Raw genomic sequence first — 20,035 nt, 5'->3', positions numbered from 1 at the left:
TTAAAAAAATACAATTTTGTAAAATATTTTTAGTGAATAAATACAAAAATCAAATAAAAATTAGACTCAGTCTATATAGTTCAACGCTATTTATAATTCAACAAAACAAATTTTAGTATAAATTCCAAATATTAAATTTAATGTTAAATTGTACATAAAAAAATTTAAAAAAATTTTTAATAAAAACCATCAAATCTAATAAAAAAAATCACATAATATTAAAAATATTGTAAAATATTATAAAATACAGATAATAAAAAGAACCATTGAAATTTTTATAAAATATAAGTTTTAAATTAATATTGTACAAAATAAAAATTTTAAAAATATAAAAAAATTACATGTAAAAATAATTAGAATATATAGAAAATATTAATTGAAATGTTTAATTTCTTTAAAAGCAATATATAATTTTTTAGTTTTTTTTTTGATGTTTAAATAAGTTATAAGTAATAATTGCATTTTAATTTGAATGAAAAATTTTTAAACACTATTTTTTAAATGACTAAAATATGCGAAAGTTTCCATACTTTAACATAAAAATAACAATTTGTTAAATATAAATCAGATATTCAAAGTCAAAGAAAAAAATTGTATAAAATAAATTTCATATATTAAATTTTTCCTTTAAAGTAAACAGTCTATAAATTGGAAATTACTACTTTTATAGCACTTCAATTTGATTTATTGCTTATTATAATTAATTTCTTTATTTAAATCAATTACTTTATATTTTATCATTGAAAAATATTTTAATACATACGTATATTAATTAAATTATTATTTTTAATTTTTAAATAATATTGTAAATTTAAAATTGGTGTATCATACCCTTACAGCATCATGTATGAGACCAAAACAAAAATTATCAAAGTTATTGTGAAAATTTTTAATATTAATAATGTTAAAGATATTATAAGAAAATGTTATAATAAATATATTTAATACGTTATTCAATAGTATTTAGGAAAAAAAAAGAATAAAATTAAATAAAAAAAATTACAAAAATATATACATATATTAAATTTTGGTATATAAATTAATTTCTATGATATTTAAAATACATGAATATTAAATAGAAATAATTTATTTTTAAAATCATTCATAATAAATCCAAAGAAAAAAAAAAACCAAACTAAAATAATCTATGTATTATAAAACTAAATAATGAAAAACATTTTTAATACAATATAAATAAAAAATTTTAGATTTATAAAAAATTCTATTAATTTAAATATATAATTATATAATTTATGTGAACGTAATTTTTAATATTAGTCATAATAATGAATATTGTATTAATTTTAAAAAAAAATTGTTGAATAATATTTGAACAAATTTAATGCATAATATATTTTTTATTAATAAAATTAGAATGAAAAAAAATATTTTTAATGAATAGAATAATAAAATTGTGTATACATATTTAAAATTTAATGAATAAAAATGCATAAAAAATTTTGTTTCATAAAAAATAATACAATTGACAAAAAAATATTAATGTATTAAAATATCAAAAATACAAAATAATTTACAAAAATTAAGTGTATATTTCATTTAATTTTAAATGCAAAAAGAAAACCATTTATTACAAATAATTTAAGTTTATTGAAGTTTTTATTAAATATTACATTATATAAAATAAATAATATATATTGAATGTTAATAATAAATAGAAAAAAAAAATAAAAGAGAATTATTATGAAAAATAATTAATTTTTAATACAGAGATTATATTTAATAATAATAATAAAAAATTCAATATTTACGGTAAGATATAAAAATCATTAATGATTAAATTATATTTGAAACTATGAAAAGAATGCTGTTCATTAATGAAGAAAAATAAAATAAAAATTATGTAAAAAAAAAAAAATAAAACCATTTTGTTGTTTTAATAAAACATTACTTCCCGAAAATATTCTTAAGGGTTAGATGACCTTACCTATAAATTAGAAAATAAAATAAATCTTAATATTGAACAAATACAATAAAGCTTTTCTATAAATAATTTCAAATATTATTTATTGTTTTTCTTTTTTGTGAAAATGACATTGATAAATTTATTCCGAGAAATTGATATACACTTTTTTAAACAAATAACTTATTCTAGTTCATAATAGAAAAATCAAACATTAAAAAATATATCTTTCATATTTTAAATTTATTTACATATTATAAATTAAAAAATTAAATCTGGAATACTATTCCCGAATAAAAATTGCCATGATATTGGTATAACTAATTTAACATTTACATCTTTTTCAAATAAATTTACAACTTTACTTATTTCACCAACCAATTGTGAAGCTTCAACTGAATTATCTCCTTCAGAAACATAATTAAATAATAAAAATGCAGGAATATTTGAATTAATACATTCATCAAAAAGTTTTTTAGCATTTCCACCACCAAAAATAATTTTTTTATTATATTTCTGCCATGAGTATTGATCCAAATTTTCATTTATAAATTCTCCACTTTGCATATAAGCAAAAAGTGAACTATTAACATCATGTCTTTCATAAGCATGACTGCTACTCAAAATATAAGCTTTTGATATTTTATTAGTCGTAATAAATTTTAATAAATCCTTGTGAAATTCATCAATATAAACGGAAACTAATGGTGATCTTAATTGAAATACCACTAATTTCTTTTCAGCATCTTGATATAATTCTAAGGATACAGTTTTTGTGTTATCGTGATGATAAGCCGGTGGGCCTGAAATGGGCATTCAAAGTACTTAATAAAAATTAAATTTTGTTATTAAACATTAAATAATAAAATTTTAATGTGATTACCCATTATTGGCATACAAGCATTATGATAACCACTTCCTATTCTTTTCATTTCCAGCGTAGCTATTATTAGATCTACAGCTAGTTGAGCAACATTTCCTACACAAATGCTAGGAATTATAACGCTATATCCAGTTAAATCAACATCTTCTTTAAAAGTTATCATTTTAATTATTTTATAATTTCAATTTTTAAGCGAAAAAACTATAAAATGCGAAAGGAACTTGTAATATTAACTATGCATATAAACAAAAATTTTAATTTTGGATTGTCATTTTACTAATAGTGCGACCTGACGGTACATATTGTAAGTAAACTAATTACTGTCAAATAATAAAAAACATGTTCGACTGTTTACATAGGTAAGTTATTCGGAAAAAAATTGGAATATATATAAAAATTTTACTAAACCATTGAAATATTATAACTTGCCTGTTTGTTAAACGGACACATTGGTTAATTAATTTTTATGTTTACAAAATTTAAAAATTTGTGACCATATACTTATTTTTATTTGCGATTCTATATTTATATCTCCAAATATATAAGTATATATTTTATTTATTTTAATTTAAAAAATATTTATGTATATAAAAATAAATTAGAGTAATTATTTCTAATTTATGCTCTTCAAAATATATTAAAGTGATAGGAAACAGAAAAAAAGGGTGAAAAACGGAACAACTAACCGGGTGTAAACACATGATTCATTTTTGAAGGCTTGAACTAAAATACAACATCTATGTTTGTATACATTTTTAATAAGAACGTCAAAAAATACTTTAAAATTTATGATAACGAATTTCTAGCTGTCAAAACTTACTGCCTCTAGTAGTACGTACTAAAACTAAAATTTGATTTTTTAATAAATGTTATATGTCAGTACACCCCTGGAAAAAGCCGCTTCATAGCACTGTTTGTCGGCCATAGTTTTTGTGTAATTTTTAATGTTTGTGGAAACTATATTAAAATATTAATCAAATAAGTATCAAACATTAAATATTTGTTTAATAAATTAGAGTGAACTTTACAAGACTTTAATATAAGAAGTTTGGAATTGATTACTTTTGAAAGAAAAGAAAGAATTTGTGATAAAAGTTGAGAAAGTAACCTTCAAAATAGAAGGAATAAAACAATAGCTATTTTGGCTTGGGAATCTGTATTTTTGCATTAAATCAAAAATATTTTACTTATTTTGAATTAAATTACAAATTTTTAAGAACGAACATATACTCAAATGGCGGATGATATTGTGAGTGATCAGCTTGTTGATGGAGAAGAAGCAGAATATTCAGTGGAAAAAATTGAAGATAAAAGGATAAGAAATGGAAAGGTAATTTATACCGACAAACATTTGACGTTTAAAGAATTTGATATCGCTAATTTTCATTATTAGGTTGAATATTTTCTAAAATGGAAAGGATACTCGCGAGAAGATAACACATGGGAACCTGAGGAAAATCTAGATTGTCCAGATTTAATAGCTGCTTTCGAGGAATCTCTAAGAAGTAAGTTCCTATAACTGATTTTCGTTTAGATGGTGACTAGTAGACTTGAATTTTAAATAACAGAAATATTTTCAAAAATTCTTTTTGTATGAAATATAAAAAAGAATTGGTACAATCAGCATTAAATTCAAAATCAAAAGGTTAAATTTGTATGTACATATATACCTACTATACCTATTGAATCTAGCTTTAATTGGTTAAATAATTTCTGAAATTCTCTCTAGGATTGTTCATAAGACAATTAAAGCTAATATATTTTCGAATTTGCGCTTGCTTTAATGAATTCAGTGAATCTTAAAACAGCTTACTTCGTCGTGTTCAAAATAACTTATTTATAAATCACATTGAAATGTGATCCCCTAATTAATTTGTAGAAAAATTTAAAAACTTTAATTTTTGTAGAAAAAGAAGAACAAAAGGAAAGAAGTAATAAAAGATCTTCAACTAAAGAAGAGACAGCACCAAAACCTAAAAAAAGATCATCAAGTGTTGTTAGTGATGCTGATAAAGATAAAGGACCACAAGGTTTCGAAAGGGGTTTGGAGCCATCGAAGATAATTGGAGCAACAGATTCATCTGGTGAATTATTATTTTTAATGAAATGGAAAGGTTGCGATGAAGCAGATTTAGTACCAGCGAAACAAGCAAATATAAGATGCCCACAGGTTGTAATACAATTTTATGAAGAAAGATTAACATGGCACACACCGACCCCTGATGATAAGGATAAAGCTAGTAATGAACCAAATACAACAACGTCAGATCCATAAAGAAAAAATCAAAATACAGAACGAAATTACAAGAGTAATAAAGAAATTAACATCAAAAAATGAAAAAAATAAAATTTCAAAACAAAAATCAATTTTTATCATTGTAAAATAATTAAAAGATTTTTTTTTATTTTTAATTTTCCGACTTTAGAAAATAGATATACTTTCGTTTTAAACTATCAAATGAAGGCTCGACAAAATGAAAACCTATACAAATAAATAAATATCCTTTAAAAAAAAGAATTGCTAATAGGATTAATTTTTTTGATTATTGTTTTATAAAAGGATATTTTAAATATATATATATATATATATATATATATATTAACAAATGTATTACGAATAAAATGAGGTATAATATAATATAAATATGTAAAACATTACATTTTAATTTTTAAAATTTAGCTTTAATATTAAAATTTAATTTTGCAATATTTTGGTAATCATTTTGTAAAGAGATGCAACGAGACTGTTTTTTTATGGAGTTTGACATATAAAAGGCATTATTTTAGAAATTAGAAAATTCTTTAGTTAAAATGAAATAAAAAAAAAAAAGGATCTAAGAAAACAAACAATTTTTATTATATTGTGTGTTAATTTCTACATGATTTTCAAAATTTCGGAATACTTTCTTTTAAATATGACTGAAAAACAAATGTTTTCCTTACTAATCATATATTTTACTGATTATAATAACATTTACATTAAAAATGCATGTCTCATATAATTTTTAATACATACATTTCATATTTTATTTTTGGAATCAAATTTTATGAATTTTGGACGAAAAAATAACTTCCGAGTTTATTACAATTTTTTCAATCTTAATTGAAATTATGATTACCAGAATACTATAAGAATGTTTTTTTTTTTTAATTCAAGGAGTAAGGAGTACTTATTTACTTACTATTTTCATAAAATTTAAGTAGTTTTTTTTTTTTTTTCAAAATTCAAGTTCGTTATACCTTAATTTCATCAACTTTCAAACTTTCAAAAATTGTTTTAGTACATTACATGATGTAGATTTATATACCTATATATTTGTGTACTATACATATGAAATTATATAAAAGATATTTTTATTTACATACAAAAAACACAAATAAAATGACTAATTATGTAATAAAAGGTTTTATTTTACAAAAATTTTCCGTTCTTTTTTTTAAGTAGCTATAATTAAATATTGATGGTAAATTTTTGTGAGTTTTGTATACTATGAAACATCATCAAAAATTTTAGAATGAATTTTTTATAAGAATATTTTTTTATTTAACTAAATTTGATTTGTATTTTTACTATATGAAAAAGAGAATAATTAAAATTTCAAATAAGAATTTTTCTTCAAAAGACTATTTTATTTTTTTTTTTTAGAAACTAAGGTTAATTTCATTTATACAAAAAGAAAAAGGAAGAAGAAGAAAACCTGAAAACCTTTTAGTAACTAGGTAATTAATCAAAAACTTAAAAAGAAAGCAACAAATTTAAAGAAATTAATATAATTTTTCTATTAATTAATATTTTCTTGTTTTATTTCATAATCGTAAAGTTTCTTTTATAGTTAGACAATGCCTTAATGAGTTCATAATTGAAAATAATAAAATATTTTTTAAATGATTGTTTTTAGCATAAATTAAATCAAAATTTTATAAACAAATTAAGCTCTTGAACACTAAGATTTTCCTTTATTTATTGTGCTTCAGTTTTTTTTTATTTTATTTTCTGATTTTTATTCTTTTGCTAGATTTTGCATATAATTTTACTATGATTCTTTTATTACCATCCAGTTTCACGACAAGTAATTCCAGTGCAACGAGTTAAATTTTTCAAAGCTAAACTATATAATGCTCTTTCTGATGGTAATAATTTATTACCTAAATTATCTATTTGATACAAATCTGTTTGTAAATCATATATTTCCACGAAATTCTAAAATGAAAATTTTATAAATATGTAAGAATATTGGACATGAACAATCTGCAAAATTATATAAATACCTGATCATCTTTAAATTCACAATAAATACGATTTGTTCTATAGGTAAAATGACGTATACATGAGTATGTATTATTCCATGAATCTTGACAATGGCAATCGGCTGCGGCATTGCATAATGATAAATGATCAATACGTTTATATGGACAATCTGGATTCCATGTGTTATCATTACCTTCACCCCAATATTCAATCAAAATTTGTCGATGATAATTCTTATCATATTCATAATCACTTTCCTTTATACTTAAATATTTATTGAATGATATACCATCTTCCATACCAGATAATGGTATATTTGCTATATTTAATATTGTAGGATATAAATCAATCAATGCAACTGGATATGTTGATATTGATTTCGGTTGTATATTAGGTCCTCTTATTAAAAACGGTACTCGTATATCAGTTTCATATGGTTGACGTTTATCAAATGGTTGAGCAAATTGTCCAATATGATAACCATTATCCGATGTCAATATTATATAAGTATTATCAATTTCTTTTATTTTACTCAATTTATTAATAATATTTCCAATCATTTCATCAACTGCTAATAATGATTCCCAACGTTTTTGGAAATATATATCCATAGTCTCTAGAACAGACCAAGGAATTCTCTTACTCGATGATACAAGCCAATGCTTTTCTAAAACAAAAACAGAAATTATAATTTTAACTATACATATTAAAATTCTTCAAAATTTTTATGTATGAATCAATTTTACCAAGTGGGCCATAGACTTGATTAAAATTAGGTGTACGTAAAGCTTTAGTGCCTGTATATGAACCATTATGACGATCAGCTGGCGTAAATGGTTCATGTGGAGCCGGTGGGGTCAACATTGCAAAAAATGGCTTGGTTTTATCTTTTGTATCAAGAAAATTCAAAATTTTCTCATTTAACAAATCTGTTAAGTATTTATCAGAATAATTTTTAATTTTTCCATTCTCGGTCAATGTATAATTATAGTATTTTGAATTTCCATGTAATCCAAAAAATTCAGTCCATCCAGGTGGAACTTTTACTGAATTATACTAAAAAAAAATATTTACTCTTAAATTCTTAAATGTGATTTACCTAGTTATCAACTTGTAAATTAATAATTTTACCTCATTCAAATATTTACCAGCAAAAAATGTTTGATATCCTTCATTTTTAAGTTGAACTGGCAAAGATTTTGGTTCAATATGGGATTTCCAATGATTTGAATAGCATCCACCCGCAACTGAATTATTTTTGGTTTTAGTATTATGAGCATACAGACCGCTTAATAACGATGCCCGGGATGGACAACATATAGGAGATGATGTAAACTAAAATAATTAATTTTGATTTTTTTTATTGAATTAAAAAAATTTAATTATACCGCATTCATAAATGTGATTCCTTTCAAAGCAATATGCTTTTGGGCTTGGATCATTGGAAATAATCCCTGTAGTACAAAATCTTGATCATCCGTTAATATTAGTATTATATTTGGATCTTTGTTATTTACGGTTGCACCAGTTTTAACTATTACACAAATGGTATTTGTAATTATAACACAATAGAATAAAAATCTCAACAACATTTTTAAAATTACAGAACTATATTCACTAAAGTATTAAGAACAATTTTATCTTTGAATGTTAATTTATTTAAATTTAGTTTTTTAACTATAGTAATGTATTTTTTACATTAAAATTATATTTTATATTGAAATTATAAAATTATGGAGTTATTGGTACAACAGAGGGCATCACTTCCATTCCGATACATTCCTGCGCTATTTTAACACCCAAAAAGAACAATCCAAAGCTTTTAACTATTGACCTGTAACCAAAAGATTTTGTTATCTTCTTATTACAATCAGTAATGCAAAAAAAAAAAGGGTAGTTGAAAATAATTTTTCTATAAAAACATGTCAATAAGTATACAACTTTAATTTAAATTCTATGAATTTTTGTTTGAAACTTATTGAATTTTGAAATTGCACTAAACATTTTTTCCAATTATTGAATGAATTAGAAAAGTAACAATTAAGTTATTATGGATTTTGTTCTCTTTATTAAACCTTTTCCAAGGTTAAAAATTAAAATATTGAACAGTTCATGGTTCCTGTAGTAGTGCAAAAAAATTTATATCAATAGAAATAAATTGACAACTGAAACAAAAACCTTCAGAGATTTGTATATGATGCATGATGACATGAGAAAAGCAAAAAAATGAAAAAAAAAAAAATAACAAAGAAAAACAAAGTTCCATTAAACTTTCAAACGCATGCCATTATTTTCAACTTTTCTGCAACTTTGTAAATTATATTTCGAGTTCATCTTTAAAATCTTATATTTACTTACCATTGGAATTCGTTCCGATAAATACTTTTTAAAATTGCTATTGGACTAACTCCTTTCTGTGCCATTTTTTGTTTTTGAATTATTTTATTTTCCCTAAATTATTTAATTTTAGTAAAAATAAGTCACCGTAATTTACTGCCACTTTCGTTTTTTTTATAACCACGTTATTATTGGAAATATACTACACATAGCAATACATCCATATGTATCACATAAATGAAATGTCAAATTCTAAAAATAAATTTAGTGTTGTCAGTTACATTACTTATTCTCTCTTAATAGCTTGAAGTTCAAATTTTTTAATATCTTGTGGGCGTAACTTTATATTACATATAAAACTCAACTCATAGTTTTGATAAAATTTATATAACGTTAAACAGTAAGTGGCTATGTTAATCAACGTGTTAAAAGACTAAGTTGAATTGTGGATGGCCAACATGATATTTAGTAGATTTTTTCGGTTCATTCAATAAAATCAAAGTATCAGAGGGATAAATTTTTCTGAAAAAAAAAATTTTTTAGCTTATTTTTAAATAACAAGTTATTGAGTCAAAATTTGAATATTGTTTCTTGTGTTCGTGTCACAAAATTTTAATATTTGTAATAAGCACAAGTAAACTTGCATTGGGCATCTATATTTATAACTAGTTTTTTAATATTTTCGAATGGAAGAGTAATAAAAATACTCTGCGCTAAAATATATAATATTATATCATGTTATGTGTCAAATTCATTTATGTAGATGTTTTAAATTACAAAATCTGACAGCATGAATCGATAAGCAAAAAAAGCTTTTTCAATAAGTTTCTCTGACACAGTGCTTAAAACTTTACTATAATTTTATAAAGATTGTAGTTTCAGATAATTTGATGTCAAAATGGTTAATGTCTTTGCTAAATTAATCTGAATTTTTGAAACAATTTTGCTTCAATAAATTTACCAAACTTTGAAAGTTTAGTTTGCATTCTATTTTTTTAGTACACACTTAAATTTAATATATTTATTTAAATTTAATATTTAATAATTTCAAAAAATGTAATAGTTTATAAAAATTCATACAAAAGTGCAAATCCAATTGCATTTGAATATTTTTTTATTTTGACATGGATCAAACGAACAGATATTCAAGCAGCGTTGAAAATTTTTTAGCGTCATTTTATAATAATGCGCCTTCTTTCTTAAATTATAAGTGCATAACAGATTTTGAATCAGAAAAATAAAAATTATTTCTTAACTATTAAATTTGAATAATTAATATCATAATTTTTTGCATAAAAAACAAAAAGAGTACCAGAAATATTTAAGATAATAACGAATAATGAGTAGGTATAAGTGGGTGTAATTTACTTGGTGCACATAATGTTGGTAAATGTGCAGAATAAAACGGATTTCTTGTAAGGAATACATCAGGTTTTGGGATGTATACAAACGAAAAACAAAAAAAAAAACTAGGATGACCTTGATTGCAAACAGAAGCAAGTACAAAAACAAAGCGATGTTGAACTCTAAGGTTTCAGCGGCAAATTTCCACCATAATGTGGCTCAAATAAAATCTTCAAGTAAGCATATTATATTTATACATACAAAAATAGAATAAGTGAATATATAATAATTAAAAAAATATAGAGATATACATAATGATTAAATTATTTCATAATTAAGAATAATTTTGTATCTGTGTCTGTTCATATTTAATTTCGTTTGCGCAAAATTATAAAATTCAATTGCTAGGTAGGGGTGGATATGTAATATTTGAAGTTAATGCTATTTGATACGACATAAGTAGATATGAAGCTCACACGACATAATTAATAAGTATACTTAAATAGATAAGTTCATTATGAGTGTAAAACTACCTAGTACATAATTACCTAGAATTACTTAAGAAGACACCTACAGAGTGTAAGTTATTTTGTTTGGAATACATACATGCATACATACATATTTACCTAGATTTTATTCGTTGTGTCCTTAAAATATTCATAAGTACATAATTTAACTTTCTCCGTTTATTTTTTTTTTTAGATTCTACCAAACATATTTGTTGTAATCAAAGAAATGAAATCATTTAAAATTATGCTGTTTTACAATCGTACGCTTTTTATAACAGTAATTAAAACCATTTAAGATCCTAGCACACGTCTAGCAAAGAATAACTTGCTGATTAAATAGAGGGAAGGAAGTTAAACGTTGTGGGTACCTATGTACCTATTATTATGAAAAAATATTTAAAATTTTTTTCTTTTCTTAAATCAAAGAAAAATTACTTTCTAATAGTTGTAATAACCGAAAGATAAAGTTTTATTTTTCTTTAAGAAAATTTTCTTAAAGAAAAATAAAACAGAAACAATCATTTTTCTTTATCCTTTTATCCAAAATATTTTTAAAATTTTGCATTATTGTTATGTAGGTAGGTACCTACTACAACCACAGAGATCAAGTTTTTTAGAAACACGACCATAAATCTTTAAAAAATTTACCACAGCATTTTTTTTTTGTTATTGCAGATTTATTGTAAAATTACATAAATATTTCAAGTATATAGCTATATTAATATTCTTATTAAATACATAAGATGCTAGTTTAAAAAATATGTTTAAAATATATTCTAGTTGTAACATACCTAGCTACTCAAAAAAACTTCAAAAGAAATTTATAAAGAAGTGCTAAGAAATCTGCAATAAAAATTTTCAATATACAACAAAATATAAATAACTACTTAATGTAAGTGTTCAATTCATGTCATAATAAACTTTATAATAAATTTTAACTATTTTTTTTTTGGGTTCCTATAATCCATCATATTATCTTAAATAATTCGATACTTTGGAAACCTTTTTTATACATTCTAAGAAAACTTTCCTTATAGTTTCACACAGAAAAACTTTGAAAAATTCTTTGTAAAATTTATAAATATCTATAAACAAATTTAAAGTTAACTTTGAAAATTTTAAGTATTGTATAAGTAATTTCAAACTATATGCATTTAATAAAGATTTTCAATATTATTTTTAGATCGGACTACAAAATAAAGTAAAAAGAATGAACATCTATAACTCATATTTTAAGTTCTCATGGAATAGAAATACCCGGACATTAAACTTTTCAAAAGCGGGTAAGCTTAAATTTTTTGTGACCATTCTTGAATAAATTGTTATAATGATATGCAATTGTAAGAAGAAAATTTTCACGTATTATTATTAGAATTTAAATTTTGTTTGATTTTGAAGTGTGTTAAATCGTTTCACACATTATTATTTACTTTATAATTCAATTTATTGTTAAGATTAACATCAAATTGTTTAAGACTGGTGAAAATAAAATTGAATTCATTTCCTATTAAAGTTCAATTTATAATATTCATGTGAGCTCTGTGAATAAAATACAAGTTAATGAGACATTTTTGAATTTAGTACTAATACCTTTGCCTTTATGCTGTATTCTTTCTTGTATTTCTTTAAAAGTTTTCAAGAGCTTCTATTATGTATATTAAATTCTATTATGTATATTAAAAAATTAAAGTAAAATATAATTAAAATTAAATCATTTTATTTTGTAAATATGAAATGCTTATGTTAAATAAATTTTAAATTTTTATTTACGTGTGCTAGGACAAAAACATTTTAAAGAGATCCTTATAATTGATATGGCGACATGAATATTTTCTAATACTTTAATTACATTTTGTATATTGAATAGGTTTATGTGTGTATGTATGTATAATATATACGTAAAATATCAAGGATCTAGACCTTAAAATAATAATTGCAATTTCTACTTTTTTTTTGCTTTTAGCTGACAAACAATAAATTAATTAAATTATAGTATTTTATACATATACTGAACGATGGTATGGATGGTATGATGAAAATAAGCTGGTATGTTAGAAGATTTTCGATTTATAAATGACCTCAATATTTGACGGCTAAGGAAGTATTGAATTTACAAAAAACAAATCATATCGACATATTTCTTGCCAATAATGGCGCCCCTTTGTATGAATATTTTGTTCGCAAGGTTATAAAAACAATATGATCTCCCGGAAGTTTTTATCAAGAAAATTTGCTGTACACATAGGTAAAAAGATTTTTTAATAAAGCTTAAAAGAAAATTAATTTATTAAATGGTCAGGTCTGATAGATTTTATTAGATTTTTGCTTTGTGATTAAAGAGAATTCATAAAGTAATATTTTTTTTTTACAAAATTTATTGTAAAAACAACAATATTACACAGTTTATTATGAATTTTACTGCAAAAATACGGTTTATATTTTAATCTTGTATCTTTAGGTTATAACCTTAGGGAACATGTTATCAAATTTAAATATTTTTGTGGTATATGAATGTAATCAAATATCCTTGAAGTAATTATAATTAATTAACATAATATTTAAACATAATAAAAAAAAACAATACAATTATTAAATGAATCTTATATTTCATTATAATATACGTAATTTTCTTTTTAATTTAAAATAAATAAGAATATTTTAGTTTTCGTCATTTACTTTTATCCATCATTAATTAAGTTGACTTATGACAACTCTTTGTTTATAAAATCTTTACGACACTGAATAGAAATTATGTTGAAAGTTAATTAATTTAGAAAAGCAATTGTTTAAGTTAACAATAAAGTTAATTGAAATAATTAATTAATTCCATTTCAAAATAGATTTTCGTTTAATATAAAGACCTTCGATTTTTTTTTTGTTTCGTAAATGAAAAAAAAAAAGCGATTGCTTACAGAAAAATTCTTTTAACAATAGTCTGCGTACATTTTTAATTAAACAATATTAAAGATAATGATCATAACATGGAAAATATTCAAAAATTTGGTTTATGCAATAAATTATGTTAATTGTACATAGTTCAAATTATACAACGTTTCAGTTAAAATTGAATATGACAGTGTTTGTGAACAGTAATCTTGATGAATTGTTTTAAGATTTTTTTACTTACCCATAATAACAATATTATTTCGGTCCTCTAGGCTTATAATAGAATACACTTTTCCCATGTTACCTCTCTTTAAAATTTTTTTGTGTAGTCTGGTGTAGGATAAATACACAGTCTGGTAGTCTGGTGTAGGACAACTACACAAAAAATTTTAAATACTAAAAATAAAGGACGCTACAATTAGAATTTCAATATGAATAATACTGGTTTCTTTACCTCTCTTTGTGGAAATGTACGCCTTATTTAGAATTACGAGTTGAGGCAATACTGATAGAAATTTTAAATTAACTACATTTCTTTTAATTTATATTCCAAAATTTTGGAAATTTTGCAAAAGTTTCAATTGAAATATCTTTTTCATATTAAAAATTGTGTCATTCAGTTCTCATATTAATTTAGTATTATTAAAAATTAAAGCAGTTCAAATATTTTAACACGTTATAAGAAAGATATTTTTCAGTAAAATATTCGGTTTCTGTAGATTTTTAAGTGTGTGTTTCAAGATTCAATTTAAAACTATCAATGCATGTCTAAATTATCTAAAATTATCCACGTTTTGCATAACTTTCATACTTAGAACAGTTTGAAATTGTCATTTAATTCATAATACAAAGGGTCTAAATTAACATTCTGATTATAGGGGAAGTAATAGTACACCTTATGTTTGAACAATATTAGAGGTGTGTGCGATATTTAGGGACTCAAATCAAAATAATAAAGCAATCTTTTCTTTTTATACCAACTTTTCTATATTTAAACCATTATTTAATTTTTTTTTGTTTTTATTTGTCCTTATATTTACATAATTTATTATATTTATAATATAATTTGGTGACATCAATAAAATTTCTCAATTTATTATTTTATTTTATCATTGTTATCATAATTTCCCTTATTCTTTATTTTTAATTTTTTTTTTTTGTAATATTTCTTTTCTTTTCTCCTTTTTCCTACTAATAATAATTAATTAATTTTACTTATTCTTTAATATCCTTCTTTTTTTTTTTTTGTTTTCATTTAGTCATTTTTGAATTTTTCTCTTTAGTAGTATGTGTTTAATTTTATTGTTGTTTTTTTTATAGTTTTTGTAAAAAAAAAAAATGGTAAATTATTCTTTTTGTTTATTTTTTGGTTTATTATAACAATAAATTTTGTAATATTTAATTGTTTTGTTTTGAATTTTAATTTCCGTACGAAGAAAAAAAAAATAGAAAAGCAAAATAAAATCATAATAAATTTTAATTAAATTAACAATTTATTCATTATTTTTTTTCTGTGATTTTAAATTATTTAAAAAAATGATTCATTTGATTTTAATTGAAATTGAAATGAAAATAAGTTAATTAAAAATATCATAATATTAATGGGAAAGTTTAATTAAAATTACACTTAATTAATCTTTTAATTCATTGTAAATTTTTAAAACTAAGGTCATGAATTTCAAAAAGGAAATTATTGTTTACCGTTATTGTTTTAATATAACAGTTTATATTTAATATGATAGTTTGTTATACATTTATTGGTAATTTATATTTTTTATTGTAATTATGTTATAATGATTTTTGTATAATAATAATTTTCGATTAACATTTTGATAATCTAATTTTGAACCATTAAAAAATCCCTGAAATGTTCATTTTGATAATTGTATATTAGGTAATTGAAATTTATTTATTAAATTAAAAATTATATATAAATTTAAATTTGCATATGAATATTAAATGTTTAAAAAAAAAAACATTTCAAATGAGGTCAGTGGAAACTTACTTCATTTTTAATGTAATTTTTAATTCCATAAAAAATTCAAATAAAATTTTAATTAAGTTGTAGTCAAATAATTTTACATATAATTATAATTTTTCTATATTTTTTTTTAGTGCAGAAATTAAAACTGGTGAAAAAACATTAAAAACAAGAGTCCAGATTTGAATTTAACACAAAGGAATTTTTTATGCCTAGTTTTTAAAAAATGAACTTTTCAAGGATTTTTTAATGGTTCAAAATTAGATAATCAAAATGTTAATCGAAAATTTTTAGTTGAAATAAATTGGCAAAGTTTGAAATTTTTAAAAATCAAATTGAAAATTTAACAATAATATTTAAGTTTTAATAATCAATTGCTAATTATTTTATAAATAGAAATATTAATTTTTTAAAATAAAATTTTTAAGAAAAATATTTTATATTTATATAATACGATGAACATCCTTTTAAATATATTAAAAATAGAATTAAGGTTAATAGAAAAATTAAATTTTTTGACAATATTGTGACATAATTTTTGTCATACTTTATTTGACATTTTCAAAATTTGAAATATTAGGCTTTTTCATAAACTCAATATATAACGATATACATATAGCGAAAATTGCGCTATATTTCTGTTAAAAAAAATTTTGCCAATCAATATTATTCATAAACATTGGTTTAATTTTCACAATATACGAGTAGCAAAATTAATAGTGCAGTTGTAGAATGAATAGTGCAGTTTAAATTATATGAAATCTTTCATTTATTGACGTTAAGTTTTTGCAGTATTGCTTTTCGCAGTTATTGTTTTTCATTATTATTAACAAAGATGTTCAACTTATAGAAAATTTTAATTTAATATCTCCTTTTTTTTTTAAATTCTTTATTGAGATAACTTTAAACAATTTTTCTTTTTGGACCTTGGAGGAATTTAAAATTATATTTTTAACACAATTTTTCATTTAATTGTAAAGCAATTATAAAATGCATTTATAAATTTATTTTTATGTAATTATATAATTTCAAGAATAACAAAAAATAGAAAACTTAAATCGGATAAAGTAATTGTTTTGTAAATTTATTTTTAACAAGTTTTTTATTTTATCTTTTTTTTTAATTGTATTTTTATATTTCTGTTAATTTGTAAAATCCATTAAAAAAACGTTTGCCATTTTGGTTTTTTTTCCTTATATCGTTTTTTTTTTTGTGTTTTTTGTTTATAATTTTTTTTAGTATGTTTAATAACTTTTTTTTTTAATTTTTATTTTTTTATTTAATTTTCTTTTTGTAAATATTTTGTTTATATAATAATAGATGTATATAATACGAGTATATAATATGTTTATGTGTATATTATGTATAAATAATCAAATATTTTTTTTTTGTTTTAAAACATCAATAAACTTTTATAAGGTAGTTTTTTTTTCAAATTTCTTTATTTTTATATTTTTTTTTTCTTTCAATTTCTTCTCTTAGATTTCTAAATATTTCTGTTTAATTTTTTTTTCAAAAATTTTATTTTTTTTTGTCTTTTTAACTCTTTTGTATAAAAACAGAAAGGAGTAGTGGGGGGGGAGGTTAAAAACAAAAAAGGCTTCAAACATTTTCTTATACAATTTTGTATGAATCAATTAAGAACCTTTCTTTATATAGTTACTTTTTTTTTAATTCATTTGGTTATACGTTTATGTTTAATAAGTATAAAGAATTATGTATTTTGTTTATATTATGTAAGTAGGTATATATCCATGTAAGTTTATATAAATCTATATAATGGTATAAAATTTGAGTATATTATCTAAAATCCTAGAAATATTTGGTCTGTTTTATTGTAATTTATTATATTGAGCAGCTTCTGCTCATTTATTTGAAATAAATGTGATGTTTAATTTATAATTTTTGTGAATGCAAAATTATTATTTCAAATTTGTAAGAAGTTAAATTTTATAAACACAAAAAAAAAATCGCATTTCTGAGAAGTTAAATAATTTTTATTTATGGAAAACAGTACTTCGTAATTTATGACTGCTTTTACAAATTCGATATCGTAATTTTTTTGAAGAGAAAAATATTATTTTCAATTATTAATATTGTATTCAAATATTTCAATTATAATTCAATTACATTTTTTTTAGGTTCAGGAACAGAAGTTGTATTTAAGATTTGAAAAAACACCAGATATGCCCAATAGTTCTAGGATCTAGATCTTTTTTTCTAGTATGTTCTATTTTCATTTCTATTATAAAATTTTTATATCAAACTCTATTTTAAAAATTTTTTCTTTAACTATATTTAATTTTTTAATTATTTTTCATTTTAAATTTTGTTTTTGTTTTATAAATTCGCATTATGAATACAAATTTGTATTGTTTTTCTTTCTACATTATAATTTTAATAACACTGTTTTTCATATATAAAAACAAGAGGGAAAAGACAAAAAGAAATTTGTTGACCCGTATAAAATTACTTGTATATTAATGTTTTTTTTTATAGTACATTATTTAATTGTTTTTGATTTTTTACTTTTTTTTTTTTCTTTGCATTTAACTTTAAAGTATTATGCTGTTCTATGTAATAAGTACATATATAATTAACTATAAGTATTTTATTATGTAGTGTTTTTTTTTTAGTTTTTAAATTTTAAATTGAAATTATAGAGTAATAGACATTGAAAGCAGTAGATTATAATACAAATAGTTCATTCAATAAGTAAAATAACTACACATATATATATATATATGTATTTATATAATGTAATAATAATTTTTGTTTAATTTTTCTTATATAGTTTTTCTCTTTGAAAATATAAAATTTGGCACATTTTGTAAATTTAGTTTCAATTCTAACTTCTTTCCTTATTCGTTATTAAATTTTTTATTTTAATTCATTCTAACAAATAAAATAATTCTTATTATTTAACATAATTGTTTAGTTTATATATATAGTAGAATAATAGTAAATTTTAAATTTATAAGTAAATAAAATAATAATAATAAAAACTAAATTTAATTATATATATATAACCATGTAATTATATTTTTTATATATTTAATATAATATTATGTACAATTAAATTAAATAGATACTTTTTGTTATAATATATTGTATATATTTAAGTATTTGTTATTCCTGGGTAAAGTTTCAAAAACATATATGTATAGTATGTATAAATAAAAATTTAATTAATTAAGATTACATATTGTTTACCTTTGCAATATTTTCTAATTTTCTATTACTTTAGAATAGCATTAAAAGAATATATATTTATAATATGTATATAGTTATAAATCAAATAAATGTATAATAAAATTAATTATAATATAGCAATTATTTTATATAACAGTTTTAAAACGCCTATCATACATATAATAATATTATATATATATAAGAATGTTTATATAATATTTATATATATTATTATGAAATATATATATATTGTTTATAATATTTATAATATTTAATAATATATATATATATATATATATATAATATATGGATGTGATTAATATATTCATTTGCTTTTTTAACTGAATTTTCATTTATATTAAAATATGTACATATGAATGAATAAGTAATCCAGGATATAATATATTGAAATTACAAAGTAATTTTATCATTATTTTTAACAAATAAATAGGAATTATTAGCAAATTTTTAGAATAATGTAAAGACTGGTAAAAATTTTTTAATATTTGTAAATTAGACAATTTATAAATAGCAATTAATAAGTTTGTTATGTGGTAATAATTAAAACAGTTCGAAAAATAATGATTTTTAAAAATATTTTTAATAGGTTTTAGTATTAGTATTATTCAAGAATACGAAAAAAGAGATACGAGAAGCTACATTATGGCAGTTTCTCATAAAAGAATCACACTAATAAAATGATATTGGTGAGCAATATCTCTCCGTTTTAAAA

At 21.0% G+C, this 20,035-nt stretch overlaps 4 protein-coding genes across 4 annotated transcripts; 1 reads left to right on the top strand and 3 right to left on the bottom strand.

Annotated features, from left to right (window-relative positions):
* Positions 1 to 2,048: 2,048 nt before the first annotated feature.
* Positions 2,049 to 3,057, bottom strand: LOC129607741 (proteasome assembly chaperone 2). The gene is made up of 2 exons (XM_055518915.1): positions 2,805 to 3,057; positions 2,049 to 2,724 (listed from the first exon to the last, which is right to left on the bottom strand). Exons 1-2 carry the CDS (start codon positions 2,965 to 2,967, stop codon positions 2,183 to 2,185), a joined length of 705 nt encoding a protein of 234 aa, XP_055374890.1. The 5' UTR covers positions 2,968 to 3,057; the 3' UTR covers positions 2,049 to 2,182.
* Positions 3,058 to 3,711: 654 nt separating this feature from the next.
* LOC129607693 (chromobox protein homolog 1-like) lies at positions 3,712 to 5,339 on the top strand. The gene is made up of 3 exons (XM_055518852.1): positions 3,712 to 4,134; positions 4,198 to 4,309; positions 4,712 to 5,339. Exons 1-3 carry the CDS (start codon positions 4,039 to 4,041, stop codon positions 5,077 to 5,079), a joined length of 576 nt encoding a protein of 191 aa, XP_055374827.1. The 5' UTR covers positions 3,712 to 4,038; the 3' UTR covers positions 5,080 to 5,339.
* A 1,236-nt stretch (positions 5,340 to 6,575) lies between these two features.
* LOC129607669 (N-acetylglucosamine-6-sulfatase-like) lies at positions 6,576 to 8,645 on the bottom strand. Its single transcript, XM_055518810.1, has 5 exons — positions 8,442 to 8,645; positions 8,185 to 8,388; positions 7,800 to 8,109; positions 7,074 to 7,720; positions 6,576 to 7,005 (listed from the first exon to the last, which is right to left on the bottom strand). The coding sequence occupies exons 1-5, from the start codon at positions 8,643 to 8,645 to the stop codon at positions 6,853 to 6,855; spliced, it is 1,518 nt and encodes a 505-aa protein (XP_055374785.1). The 3' UTR covers positions 6,576 to 6,852.
* A 3-nt stretch (positions 8,646 to 8,648) lies between these two features.
* Positions 8,649 to 9,605, bottom strand: LOC129607670 (uncharacterized). Its single transcript, XM_055518811.1, has 2 exons — positions 9,412 to 9,605; positions 8,649 to 8,887 (listed from the first exon to the last, which is right to left on the bottom strand). Exons 1-2 carry the CDS (start codon positions 9,474 to 9,476, stop codon positions 8,785 to 8,787), a joined length of 168 nt encoding a protein of 55 aa, XP_055374786.1. The 5' UTR covers positions 9,477 to 9,605; the 3' UTR covers positions 8,649 to 8,784.
* Between the last annotated feature and the right edge of the window lie 10,430 nt (positions 9,606 to 20,035).

Source organism: Condylostylus longicornis, unplaced genomic scaffold (assembly GCF_029603195.1).
Source record: "Condylostylus longicornis isolate FDR11 unplaced genomic scaffold, ASM2960319v2 ptg000028l, whole genome shotgun sequence".
NCBI classification, from domain to species: Eukaryota; Metazoa; Arthropoda; class Insecta; order Diptera; family Dolichopodidae; genus Condylostylus; species Condylostylus longicornis.
This window is presented reverse-complemented; position numbering and strand designations above follow the sequence as displayed.